General features: G+C 47.0%; 1 protein-coding gene across 3 annotated transcripts in view; it reads right to left on the bottom strand.

Moving 5' to 3' along the window:
* The window catches only part of HUNK (hormonally up-regulated Neu-associated kinase), a 124972-nt gene that overhangs the window by 40251 nt on the left and 70239 nt on the right, over positions 1–14482 (bottom strand). For all 3 annotated transcript variants that reach the window (XR_011483498.1, XR_011483497.1, XM_020898806.2), the window contains exon 5: positions 2023–2150. Coding sequence is in view for 1 of the 3 variants with exons in the window: in XM_020898806.2 (XP_020754465.2) it covers positions 2023–2150 (128 nt within the window). In the remaining 2 variants the exon portion in view is untranslated. The remainder of the gene's footprint in view (positions 1–2022; positions 2151–14482) is intronic.

The following is a 14482-nucleotide window of genomic DNA, read 5'->3' as shown; positions in this document are numbered from 1 at the left end:
TGGGAGGCAGGGAGCTGGCTCAGGCTATAGACGGGTAAGATAAGGAACTCTGGTCATTGAATTGTTCCATACCTTGACTTAATTACCACATGAATCTACACATGTGGTGATGACACTGCAGAGAATTAAATACACACCAACACAAGTGCATGTTCATCTGAATAAGGTCAATGGATTTTAACAGTGTCCTAGTGGCAACACTAAACTACAGTTATTTAAGAGCCCATCAACGGGGGGAACTGGGTGAAGGATGAACATATCTGCGTGATTTCTCACAATTGCATGTGAGTCCACAATTACAACACAACAAAAAGGTTTCTCAAAACCTTAATTGGCTAAAAAACCAAGAAACAAAAAGAAGCCCAGCTGTATCTTTGTTCCCTGCCCCCTTATCCTGGTGTATCTTACTTTCTTCCTTTATTTTTGGCTATTCTGGGCCTTCACTGCTGCGAAGCTTCTCTCCAGCTGCGGCGCATGGGCTTCTGGTTGCGGCGGCCTCTCCTGGGGAGCAGAGGTTCTGTGGCATCTGCCTTCAGCAGCTGTGGTGCATGCACTCCGCAACTGTGGTGCTGGGCCTTAGTTGCTCTGAGGCACGTGGGATCGTCCCAGACCGGGGATTGAACCCGTGTCTCCTGCACTGGCAGTGGGGTTCCTTACCACTGCGTCACCGGGAAAGCCCCTTTCTAATTTTCTTTAGAGCACTTAAGCTACTAAACATCCCATGTGTTTATCTGTTACTTTTTGCCTCTTCTGCTGATATGTAAGCTCTACATGGATAGAGACTGTTTTGTTTTCCTGGTGCCTAGAACATCTCTGGCACCAAGTTGACTCCCAGGATTGATTTGTGGAATAAGTGAATGAATGTGAAATATGAATGGATGAATGTGCTTTCATTGCAGCACTTTCAACATTTTGGCAAGCTCTAAAACCTAAACAAAATAATTTGATCAACATTTTGCACATTTTCTAACTCCAAGAGTTACAGGTCTCAGTGCAGAACTATTCCTTTTACAACAACAGAAACGTAACTCATCTTCCCAAGTACACAATGCCTGCTTTGCTTTCAGCCTCCAGAGATTCAACCCGCCTCAGTAGAGGTGAAAGAATGAACCAAATTAGATAATTACAGAAGAATGCATTTCAGCTTGGGTGCCATTTGGCAAGCATAAATTCTAGGTCAGCTTCATGGATGCTTTATAAACTCAAGCAAAAAACAAAAACCTAATAGTAGTCAAACAAAAATGCCATATTTGAACCATGTATCATAAGTTGAAATTAAATAATTACTCCTTTTTTTCTTCTTTGGCCACATGCCTTATCTCAGTGAAGCTGAGTTTATTCTAAGGAGCCAATTAAATGACCATCGAGGCCAAGCCGAGGCCAGGAACTTGAAGTGAATTGCAAACCAAACAAAAGAATAAATTGCACTCATTTCCTGGATCTGAAACCAAACCTTAACATGAACTGTTTACTGAAATGTCAACCAGCTAAAGTTTGAGAGTAATTTCCAAACACACCTGAGGATTCAGTCTAATCAAGTAACCGAACCCATATATATTTAAAAGCTTTTGAACAGACTCGGAAACTCACATTGGTAAACAAATCCCAGAACAAACTCAAGTGAAACTAATAGTTCTCTATTGTGAGTTGACTCAGGAAGACAATAGAAATGTGATGATCAACCTTCTCTTTTCCGAGTCAACGTTATAATATGGTAAGTTTGAACACAATTCAGCCTGCAATTATTTTTCCAAGGGAGACTATACGATCCTTTGATAGGTGTGTACTATGTGTAGGAGGAGGAAGGACGAAGTTAGGGGTCAGAATTATAACCGACACGGAAAGGAATCAGAGGAGATGAAGGGGACGCGTGTCCTTAGAGATGGGAAACCCAACGCTGTCTGGAGGCTTCGTTTTCACACTAGGAAGACACAGGGCCGTCCAGACACCAAAGCTGCAGGGGACACACCGCTTCCGGAGGCCGGAGGGCGGCCCTGGACCCTGGAGCGGCAGGGGCCTTACCTGTGGAGAGCTGGGCAGGGAGCGGGTTCATTTCCTTGTCCACCATCTTCTGGTACAAGGCCCTCAGGCTGAAAGGCTCCACCGTGAAAGGCAGGGTCCCGGTCAGCATGGCATACATGTTCACACCTCTGAAAGGAGAGACACACCAGAGCGTGAGACCGGAAGACGAGCCGGGAAGAGGAAGACGGGGCGGCCAGGGGCGTGGGCAGCGGGGCCCGGCCACCCCCATGGCGCCCGGCCCCGCTCCGTCGCCCCGCTCCATCGCCCGGCTCCGCTCTGCCCTGGAACAGCAAGCATGAGCGGCACGGGTGGGACCACAGCTGGGGAGAGCCGGGCCGTGGTGACAACGGGGTTTAAGGAGCGTCCAGATGACACAAATGAACTTGTTATAAACCAGGAGCGGACTTAGAAGAGACGTAGAGGCACCAGAGGGGAGAGGCGGGGGATAACTCGGGAGTTTGGGATTAACACACACACACGCCACTGGATAGCACAGGGAACTCGACTCAATATTCTATGATAACCTATATGGGAGCGAGTCTGAAGAAGAATGAACCCACGTATCTGAATAACTGAAGCTCTTTGCTCTACACCTGAAACTATCACAATATTGTAACTATCTTCCGATATAAAATAAATATTAAAAGAAATAAATTCAGGGACTTTCCTGGAGGTCCAGCAGTTAAGACTCCACACTTCCACTGCAGGGGACACGGGTTCGATCCCTGGTCAGAGAACTAAGATCCCACAGGCCATGGGGCACATCCAAAAAATAATTAATCAACTTTAAAAAAAGTAAATAAAGAGATTCAGAAGCTACCCCCAGAAGAAGGGGAAACTATGTCCTTTTCTTCTGGAAGGAAGTCCAGACCAAATGATGTGAAAAATGCTTGGGAAATCTCATGCAAGTGAGAGCCTTGAGTAAAAGTAGTTCCGCCATGATGCGGTTTCCGAGTATAGTTTACAAGGTGGAGCCAGGAGGAGGCCAGACCAAAAAAATACACGGCAAGACCCTCCACGGGAGGGCAAGTCACAGTCTGGCCAGCCTGCTTGGCTACTACTCAGCCCTTGGAGACAGAAGTCTCACACCCCAAACTGGTGCTTCGCTCTTCTCTTGAATTCCGTTTTGGCCTGTACCTAGAGAAATTCCTTTGGAGGTGGGGAGGAAGGGAGGTCTCTTTCCCACTCTTATTTTTCATATCATTTTTTATTGGGAGATTCTGCCATCCAGCTCACATGTGGTCAAAATGCTTCCGAATGGGCTTTACCACCTACATCCAAAGCCACTCTAGAGAAGAGCAACATCTCTTGGAGGATTTTCTTTTCCTGATGTGCACAACCTAATATCATTTTGATGAGATTTCCTGATGGGGTGAAATGCCTGGCCTGCCAAGAGGTCTCGAGTGCTCAAAAGCGCCCAAGGGAGTATTTTAAAAAGAGGCAACAAGATCTCCAGTCAAAACAAATCCAATGAGACTGATTGAAATGAAGACCCGTGGGGCCCATTCCACTGAGGTGCCTCTGAATTATGGCACTCTGGAAAGGGACAGGTCTGGAACCCACGGGCTCAGCCAGATGTCATTTTCGAATTGCAGGCGTATTCTAAGACCCAGTTCTTGCTCTGTAACTCGAAGTGGAGTTAGGAGACGGATACATCTCCATTCACTTCTCAAATGCTTACAGGCTGGCTCTTGGTCTCAGGCAGTAGTATTATGGCTGGTCCCCAGGGGGGATACCAGACAAGGAGCTGCCATCTCAGACTTAGAACTGGGTGAAGGCAGACAACCAGCAAATCAACAAATAAATAAGTACAATCCTTTCAAGTAGTGAGTGCAGAGGGATAAGAAAATGCTGAACTTTGCTGCTCTGGACCCCAGAGGAGTTCAATTAAGGGAGAGACATGACTATAATAAGTACTTGAAGATGGGAGCCCTCTCGGGATAGGTATACGTGTGTGAGTTTCTCTGTCTCAGCCAACTGGTTATGAGGATAAATCACGTGGGCCAAGAAGTGGAGACAAAAGGGCTTCCCTGGTGGTCCAGTGGTTTAGAAATTCTGCCTTGCGAGGCAGAGCACACCAGTTCGATCCCTGATCCAAGAAGATTCCACTCGCTGCAAGGTAACCAAGTCGATGTGCCCCAACTATGGAACCCACTTGCTGCAACCCCCGAAGCCCGAGTGCCCTGGGGTCTGTTTTCTGCAATCAGAAGCCTGTGCACCGCAACTAGAGAGTAGCCCCCACCCGCAGCAATGAGAGAAAGCCCTTGCTCAGCAACAACAACCCAGCACAGCCAAAATAAATAAATCAATATTTAAATTTTAAAAAAGGAAATGCAGGTCATCATCTGGCATGAAATGGGTGAAAGGGGCTCAGAATGGGGACCAGCAGACTAAGGCACGTTGTTCATTAAGTTCTGAATGGGAGGGACAGAGTGCGGTGGCAAGAGAGAGGAGGAAAATAAGCAATAGGGACGTTTGAAGGGGAGACACCAAGACGCAGTGTGGAAAGCTGGACGATGGTGGTGATGTAACAGAAGCCAGGCAGCCGGGAGGAGAGGTAGTCTGGGAGCAGAGGAAAAGGGGATTAGGGGAACTCACCTGTTTGAGAACCTTCAATGCATTGCTGCGTTGTGGGTACGTTTGAGGCAGAGCCAACCATCCTTGCTTGGAGGATTCTTAGAGACTGATAAAGAGCGAAAGCTAAGAGGGCCCTCCAAATTGTACCATTTGTGCATTTAAAGGGGTCTTGGACACATCGCTCTTGGGGATGGAAACCCCGTGGGACGCTCCACAAGGTTGTTGTTGGGGACCCCGGTAAAGCTTAAGAGTCAAGCTCTTCCAACCCCCTAAGGCAGCTCAGGCCATTCAGGGCAACTCTATGCATGGGCAAGGGCTCAAATACTGAGCCAGAGTCTACAACTCCTACCCACCAGCTGTGGGACCAGCCAGTCCTGTCCACACTCACCTCGGTGTGCATTAATTCTGGCTCTGACACTCACACCTAAAGTTGAAGAGTCTGGTACTTAAACAAAACTGTTTTTCCCACAGGTGGTTTTTCTTGATACTCAATCCATGTAGTAGGCTTCCCTGGTGGCTCAAATGGTAAAGAACCTGCCTGCAATGCAGGAGACTCGGGTTTGATCTGTGGGTCAGGATGATCCCCTGGAGAAGGAAATGGCAACCCGCTCCAGTATTCTTGCCTGGAGAATCCCATGGACAGAGGAGCTTGAAAGGCTACGGTCCATGGGGTCACAAAGAGTCGACACGACTCAGCAACTAAACAACAAACTGCTTATTTGACCAAATTCACTCCAGATTCCCACTTCTCTCGGAGAAGTTTATCATCAACAAAAACAATCATAAATCTGTAAAGAAGACCCAGCTCTCTATCCAGTATCTCTTACCTATAAAATGCGGATAATAATAAACCCTATTTCTCAGGTTGTATCAGGGTCAAATGAACTAAGCCACAGAAAGTACTGAATGCCATGCCTGGCATAATCTTAGTACTGATAAATGTGACCTATTGTTTCATCACAAAACTTTTTAAAAACAAGAGATAAAAAGCTACAATTATATTTGTACCCTATTGCCAAATAATAATGGAAATCTACATTAATAGTCCTATGGCCACAGTACATTTGAAAAGGGAAACCAGACTGAGCATCTTAATCCCCCTCCCCTAGAGTTTTCATACATGTTTAATATCTGGATAAGGAAAATCTAGCCCCTTTGACATTTCAGAAGGATGTGAGAATACCAAGGGAGAAATGTGGAATGCGGTGTATAAACCTCCGTAATCCCACAGAATTAGTAGAAGTTTCAAAACATGTTCAGAATTTCCTGATGTGTCTTTTGAAACATGGCCCAGGGGCTTTCTCGCTTCTCCCTGGCAGACATGGGGCCCCCAAGAACCACAGAGAGTTTGAAAGAAAGTAACGAGATATTGGGATAAAGGAGGGCGACATGCATGTGAGCTCAGTCGCTCAGTCATGTCCAACTCTGCATTCCCATGGACCGTAGCCCACCAGGCTCCTCTGTCCACGGGATAATACTGGATATGGGTGGCCATTTCTTCCTCCAGGGGATTTTCCAGACCCAGGGATCGAACCCACATCTCCTGCATTGCAGGCAGATTCCTTACCACTGAGTCACCGGGGAAGCCCAAAGGAGGTTGACAAGAAATAAAATTCAAGGCTTCCAAACAGAGAGGAATTAGGGTGAGTCACCAACGGATGCAAGCAAATCCAGAGACACTGACTAGGTGGAATACTTTGATGTCAAAAGAGAAAGAAAAAGTGCACCGGAAGGGTAGCTGGAAGAAGAGAAGAAGGGGTCCCGGGAAATGCAGATGTGGAATCTTTGGGATTAAACCAGGGGCCAGGGGACATTCCTGATGGCCCCGTGGTTAAGAACTTGCCGTGCAATGCAGGGGTCTCGGGTTCAGTCCCTGGTCAGGGAACTAAGATCCCGCATGCCAAAGGGCAACTAAGCCTGTGGGCCACAACTAGAGACCTGATGTGCTACAACTACTGCAGCCTGCACTCTACAGCCCTAGCGACACAACTAAGACCCAACGCAGCCAAATAAATAAATGAAAATAATTTTTTTTAAAATTAGGAGCCAAGTAGTAGTCCTGATATTTAGTCTAATACACAAAAATACTCCCTGGAGGGAAAGCTAGGGTATCACCGGGCATCTCCGAAAGGAAAGACAGAGGGACTCAGCTCCCTGGAGAGAAGTCAACCAGCAACTTTAACAAGACACAAGAGACAAAGTAATTGGCAGAGCTACGGTGTCGGGGAGAGTGTGAATACTGGTTCTCACGGGGCTGGTGGGCAGCTCAGCTTATACCAGAGTGAAGCCGAGAGAACCTTCAGCTGACATGCCTTGCTTCCATGTGATTCTTTAAGAAAGAAACTGCCTTTTAAAAATTAAAATAAATGCCTAAAAGCAATAGTCTTCCGCATCTCAGTAACAACTTTCAGTACAACCTCCAATTTAAGGTCTTAAAAATAGAGTGGGAACAGATCCATCCATTTGGAAAATCGCAAAGTTCACTACTACTCCATTATATGGTCTGTGTTCAGCAAAAGATTGTTTTCTTGTGGATTTTAAGACTTCCCCTCCTCTTTTCCTTTCCTCCCTCTTCTTTTCTAAGTGTGAATGCTAACTCCAAAAACAAAAAGTCTTGGATTTTGTAACTGAAAAATCTCTGAAGCTAAAGAAAGTTTCTCTTTTAAAAGTCAATGTGCATGTACCCAGAGGAATCCCTCCTCCCTCGCCAAGCTTTTAAAAATGCTCTGCCAAAACCCTTTGGGGAGCTCAAGGCTTTTTAGGGCATAAGCCACCTTATCTCTTTGCGTGGCCTTGCAACAAACTTTTCTCCGCTCAAAAAAAAAAAAAAAAAAAAAAGTCAAAAGCTCTAAACTATCCCAAAGAAGTGATCAGACTGTTCTTTCTGCCTGTTTCTCCTGCAATCTTTCATTTGAAGGGAGTCTGGTTGGAGACAAAATGCTATCCTTCCAGATTTGAGCCCTGGAAGTAGCTGGTGGTGTCTGATGTACTTTTACAAAACAGTTCTGGGGACTGAAACAAATTCTCCAGCTCTTCCTCCTGAAAGCATAGGTCCACACGGGGATAGGAGAACCGGAAACAAGACGGCGCCCCTCAGCCAACTTGTCTACCCGAAAGGACAGCACTGGGGCAGACTTCTCCCACTCAGCGTGCCTGGGAAGATGCTCTGGCTCTGTTGTGTAGGACACTCAACCAAGCACCAGGTCTTCACACAAATGCTTCCCCCATTCCATGGCCCCGTGAGAGCAAAGAGCAGCTTTGGTGAAAAAAAAAATGTATTCTCAATCTCTGGGGGACAGAACTCTCCATCCCCTACCCTTAGAGACTCTCCAAAGTTCTCCAGAGAGCACTGTAATATTTTGAAAATTAAGTTAATTTTGATTCTTTTCATTTAAAAAGTATATCTGCATTGAAGTTTTTTTTTTAATTAGCATATATGCCACTCTGAGGAAAAGCCAGTCAACAATAAAAAAAAAGTTCACTGCAACAGAATGAACATTTAGTTTTTGTCTCTGAAATTTCAAAATTCATTGGAGATAAAGATATAGATAATTCATTCATATGGATTAAAGGAAAGAACTGAATTATTTTAGAGATATTCATATATGGTTCAAATACAAAAACACTGACCATTGAAAATTATGGGAATTCCCCAGGATGTTGTTGTTGTTCAGTCACTAAGTTGTATTCTGACTCTGTGGCCCCATGGACTGCAGCACGCCAGGCTCCTCTGTCCTCCGCTATCTCCCAGAGTTTGCTCAAATTCATGTCCATTAAGTCAGTGATGCTATCTAACCATCTCATCCTCTGTTACCCCCTTCTCCACCTGCCCTTGGTCTTTCCCAGTATCAGGGTCTCTTTCAATGAGTCAGCTCGTCCCATCAGGTGGCCAGAGTACTGGAGCTTCAGCTTCAGCATCAGTCCTTCCAATGAATATTCAGGGTTGATTTCCTTTAGGATTGATTGGTTTGATCTCCATGCTGTTCAAGGGACTGTCAAGAGTCTTCTCCAGCACCACAATTTGAAAGCATCAGTTCATTGGCTCTCATAATTAAGACCCTATAAATATTGCTTATTGCTGAGCCAGCTTGTATATTATATGTAATAGGATGTTAAAAATAGGACACCTCCCTCCCCCCGCCTTTTCTTTCTCCCTCAATTTAGGCTGAATCTCCAGGATGATAAATGCTGCAGATTTGCATATCCCAAAGTGAGACCTGAGGCTGCCTGTGCAGGACTTGCAATGGAGAACCTTCTTTATGGTCAAACTCTCACATCCGTACGTGACTACTGGAAAAATCCAAACTTTGACTAAATGGACCTTTGTTGGAAAGGGGAAGTCTTTGCTTTTTAATATGCTGTGTAGGTTTATCATAGCTTTCCTTCCAAGAAACAAGCATCTTTTAATTTCATGGCTGCCATCACCATCCTCACCATTTTCCATTTCCATTATTAATTTCTGATTCACTAGAGGAGGAGTCTCCCACAGGCCCCATTTGTGGGGAACAGTTTTCTTTCCCATGGTTTCCTTGAATGACAAGCTGGTTTTCTTCCTGAACCAGTGTCAGAAAGGCCCCATGAACCTGTCAAGGTCAAAAAAAAAAAAAAAAAACAAACAACCTCTAGAGATGGAAGCTTGCTTTCGATTTTGGAAGTGGACGCTTCCTTCTGTTGTTGTTTCAGAGCTATAAAGAGGGATGCTTTGTAATAACAGTGTCTGACCCACGGAGAAAATTGGTCCCACTTTCACTCTTTTTTAAACAGCCTTTCAAATTAAATTCTCTTTGGGCTTTCCATTTCCAGTGCTGCCAGCCACATCGTGGGCACCAAATAGAAACCTACCCAGCATCTCAGAACAACAACCCAAAGTGGTGGGAAATTAATCTCTTTCAAAGGCTCTGAAGCTGTGTTTTCTCCAAGATTAAGAACAGAAGGAATCAGGCTTTTCATACCTTCCTGCCTTTGCCCGACTGTTCCCTCTGCCTGGAAAGTTTCTCCTCCTCGTCTCCACCTGAGGAACTCCTTCATCCATCAGAAGCAGACTAAACTCTCTTCTGATGCCTTCTCTTTTTTAAAGAAAAATTTTATGTGGACCATTTTTTAAGTCTTTATTGAATTTTTTGTTACAATACTGCTTCTGTTTTACGCTTCGGTTCCTTGGCTATGAGCCCTGCGGGACACGGGGCTGAGCCTGTGCCCCGCGTACTGAAATGTGAAATCTCAGCCACTGAACTGCCAGTCAGTCCCTGCTGCCCTCCTGAATTTAACCCCCTGGAGCAGCCACACTTGTTCTCTGCACACAGTCTCCTGACATGCTCTACGGGTTTAAAGGTGAGGCTTCTAGGTCACCTAGAAGCAAGTATCTTTGTCAGCTTGGCTACCATAACCTGACGGGGCGGATTAACCACCAGAAGTTAATTTTCTCACAATTCTGGAGGCTGGAAGTCTGGATCAGGATGCCAGCATGGTCAGGTTCCGCTGAGGCTTCTTTTCCTTGCTTGGAGATAGCCACCTTCTCTCTGTGTCCTCACACGTGAGACTAAGCAAGCTCTTCTTAACAGCAATGCCATCATGAAGCCTCCACCCTCAAGGTCTCCCGAAGGCTCCGTCTCCAAATACCGTCACATTGGGAGTGAGTGTTGTAACATATGCCTTTGGGGGAGATACCATTCAATCCACAGCAGAAAATTTTTTTGTGCACGTTCTCAGTCATGTCCAGTTCTTTGCGACCCCATGGCCTGTAGCTTGCCAGGTTCCTCTGTCTATCTATAGAATTTTCCAGGCAAGAATACTTGGAGTGGGTTGCCATTTCCTACTCCAAAGGATGTTCCTGATCCAGTGATCGAACTGGCATCCCCTAAGTCTCCTGCATTACAGGCAGATTGTAGATAGCAGTAGATAAGTATGTTCAATTTGAAAAAATAACCACAAATTCCTTGTTACTGTTTCCATCCAGGGGTAGAAAATGTTTCTCCTCCTGACCCTGGGCTTAGCCACTGAGCCATCTGTTTTGCTCAAACAGACACTAGCAAATGTGACTCAGACGACTCTTAAAAACTATTTCTGCAGCAAGGCTTATCCTCTCTTACTCCAGGGACTTTTCCACCTTCATGTTAACGAAATTCTACATGCTGGTGGTTTTCTTTGCTTTCAGGTTTTCACATAGCCAATAGTGTGTTGCCTATAGGGCACAGCAAGGACTGACACGTCTGCTTTATGATCTGACCATCTGATGACCTCTGGTGGGGAGGCTTACAGTCCACTGGGGGGCGGGTATGAGGGGTGACAGAACTTCAGCTTGTCCGGTTCATCGGTCAGGTAGTGGACTTGACTTAAGAAAGGAAATGTTTCACTCTTGGGAAGAGACCGGCTCTTGGGATCTGGACCGGTCAGTTTTCACTCACCTTTGACCTTTCCTGAGAGGGCAGAGTTTAAATGACAGAAATTTATCATCTCACAATTCTGGAGGCTCGGAGTCTGAGCTAAGGGTGTCCGCCTGGTTGGTGTCTCCCGCGGGCAGTGAGGGAGGGTCGGTTTCCCGCGGCCTCTGAGCCTTTGCTGGTTGGCTGGCCATCTGGGGTTCCTTGACACAGATGGGTCACCCGGGTCCCTGCCTTCATCATCACATGGCCTTCTCCCTGTGTCTCCCTGTGTCTAAATCTCCCCTTTATATGAGGACACAGTCCTACTGGAACAGAGCCCATCCTAATGACCTCATTCAAGACCCCATCTCTAAGTAAGGTCATATTCTGAGGTCCTGGGGGTTAGGGCTCCCATCTGTCTTTCTCTGGAGAGACGCAATCAATGCATAACATTTTGTTTTGCATCTGTTTACAACTGTCCCATAGCCTCTCCCTTCCTTTAGGGCAAAATTCACACCCCTTCCCACTGCTTCCCACGCTACAGCCTTCACACATCCTGTTCTGTCCTGCCTGGAGCCTCTGCCCACATCTTCCTCTCATAGCTGATTCTTCTCATCCTCAGATTCGGCTTTGAGGTCTTCTCAAGAGGCCACCCCCATCCTTGTTCCCTGCAGCCTCCCACTTCCTCCAGAGAGGCTAGTGCAGTGAATTTACAGTTTTTTAAAACACTGCCTTTCTGCCCCACTAGAATCCTACAACAGGAGGAGCAACACGGCAGAAGCAGTAGAGGGTGACGACGAAAGGCAGAACTCGAGAGGCCAAACCACCTGGGCCCGTCCTGGCCCCATCACCCATCAGCCACGCTATCTGGGCGAGTGTCTACAGCTCTTCACGCCTCACTGTCCTCATCTGCAAAGTGGGACAACACAGCATTCTCCCGAAGACTTCTGAGGCAGATGAGATGAGATAAGCTAAAACATGCAAAGCCCTTAACACTGCCCAACACTCGGAGGGAGGCACGCAAGGGTTAACCACGATCATTACAGGAGTCGGACAGACCGTCGTGCACTCGGATTTCGGCTCGGTGCCTGGCTCCACAAATATGTGCCGAATGAACAAATCTCTTGTAAGCCAGTATGTGGCTCACATAGCTTCCTATTGTTTTTTTAAGCTTTATCAACAGCTTCTAAAAAGGGCCTAGTTTATAGCATCCCTGTGAATGAGGTGTGGGTCAAGGGGGTCTCATCCCCCTGGGGAATGTTCCAGGGAGTCAGCTAACACAGAGTTGCTCTGGGAAAACCCGGTTTCTAGAAAGAGTAAAACACGGTCCTTGGTGGCTGAGCAAGGGTGAGAATTTATTCCACCCCGACTCCCCATGTTGGGGACCAGAACAAAGGACTCGGGGGAGGGGGGGTGCTGGGGTTTCTGGTCTACCTGGACATCCCCCATGGGCCTCCAGAGCTTTGCCAGGATCAACTGAAGCCCAGAGTCTGTAAAGTACATAATCACTTATCAAACGCTTTCACATACATTGCTTGACAGCATCATGACTAGAATGAGGCCTGATGAGAGCTTTCAAGAGACCTTCAGTTGCACATCATCATCTTGAAAAAAAAAGAAAAATGCAACTGAGTGGAAGCTAGCAGAGAAGGGCCCCACTGCCCCAGACACAGTACTGCCGGCAGCCGGGGCGGAAGGGGGAGGCGAGGTCCGGGCATGCTAGTCTCGGGTCATCTCTGTTTCTTCTGCGGTTTCTTCCGAAGCTTCACCTCTGCCTGGATGGAGCCACTGGATGGGCGTGGACACAGCAGGTGGCAATGGACCTGGTCCCTTTATTTTAACCCCGGGGCCCCGAAACTAAGAAGGGGAGCATCTAAAATGGTCACCAAACGTGGATTCCTTTCCAGGGTCCAGGGACTCAGAAGAAGGGGCAGGAACAAAGTCTGAGCTTAACACTGACCCTAGGATCCTTCTGCAGCCTGTCATTTTCATTTTCCTTTTTAAAAGTTGATTTTTATTTGACTGTAGTTGCTTTACGCCATGGCGCCAGTCTCTACCATGCAGCAAAACAAACCAGCCATATGCACACACACCTCCCCTCTTTCCTGGACCTCCTTCCCACTCAGGCCACCACAGTGCATTAAGCAGAGGCCCCATGCTGCACTCTGCCTCCCCACCAGTTGTCCATTTCATACACAGCATCACGGGGCACGAGTAGTAAAGAATCCACCTCCCAACCCAGGAGGCGCAGGAGACCCAGGTTCGATCCCTGAGTGGGTAAGATTCCCTGAAGAAGGGCATGGCAGCCCACTCCAGTATTCTTGCCTGGAGAGTCCCACGGACAGAGGAGCCTGGCGGCTACAGTCCATGGGGTCACAAAGAGTCGGATGCAACTGAACAGCTGACACAGGCACCCATCAGTCGAGTGTAAGTGTCAGTCCCAATCTCCCAATCCACCCCACCCCCCTTTCTCCCTTAGTGGCCATACATTTCATTTTCCTTTGTATTTCTCCACCCGAGATAAATAATCAGTCTCCGTCTTAGTGTTCCCAGGACAGGACAAGAGGCCCCAGGCAGTTAGTTATAAGGCCAGGTGGTCGCCTACAGCTCTGACGAGCCACAGGCTCCTTCCTTCCTTCCTTCCCTCCACCAGCAGTTCTAGACTTTGCGGAGATGCCTGTTTTGTTAGTCATGGGCCAGAAAGGGTCCCGCTCACACAGCTGAGCTTCGTCACCATGACGACCAGTGATGATGATGTACTGTCCAGCCCCGTCGAGAGCAGGACCTCAGGAACAAACCGTCACCTCCTCTCCAGCCTCTCTTTCCCTTTGATCACTGTGTCACCCGGCCCAGTCCCTATCACGACCCAGTCTCCACATGGTTTTTTTTGGAGAGGGGGTTTGTTGTTTCTTTTTGTTTTGTTTTTTGGTACACAAACTATTCCGTTCAAAGCTTTCCATTTAGCATAAATACATTCCCTAAATGCTGAGGAAAGAGAGTGATTATAGACTCAGACTTTCATATTCACCCATTCATACATGCATATGTGCATGCTCACTTAGTCATGTCTGACTCTTTGCAACCCCACAGAGACTGTAGACTGTCAGGCTCCTCTGTCAATGGAATTCTACAGGCAAGAATAGTGGAGTGGGTTGCCATTTCCTCCTCCAAAGGATCTTCCTGACCGAGGAATCAACCCCGCATCTCCTATGGCTCCTGCACTGGCAGGCAGGCTCTTTACCCACAGAGCCACCTGGGAAGCCCCTGGTCATACATAAGTAACTATTTAGGACAGATGACATGCCAGACACTTACAAGGACATGAGTGGATTTCACCTGTGTATTGACTCTCATCCACAGGGGTTGGCTGCCTGGAGGGCTGTGTTGAGAAGGAAACTGAGGCCCATTTGGGCCCAGCATAAAAAGAGTCTGTGAGTCGCAATGCTGTTAACATCACCCAGGGCATCTCAAAGAGGAGGCATCCTTTGCCTCTGCTTCCTACTACCACTACTCTGCCTCAG

This window comes from Odocoileus virginianus, chromosome 25, assembly GCF_023699985.2.
Source record: "Odocoileus virginianus isolate 20LAN1187 ecotype Illinois chromosome 25, Ovbor_1.2, whole genome shotgun sequence".
Classification (NCBI taxonomy): Eukaryota; Metazoa; Chordata; class Mammalia; order Artiodactyla; family Cervidae; genus Odocoileus; species Odocoileus virginianus.
This window is presented reverse-complemented; position numbering and strand designations above follow the sequence as displayed.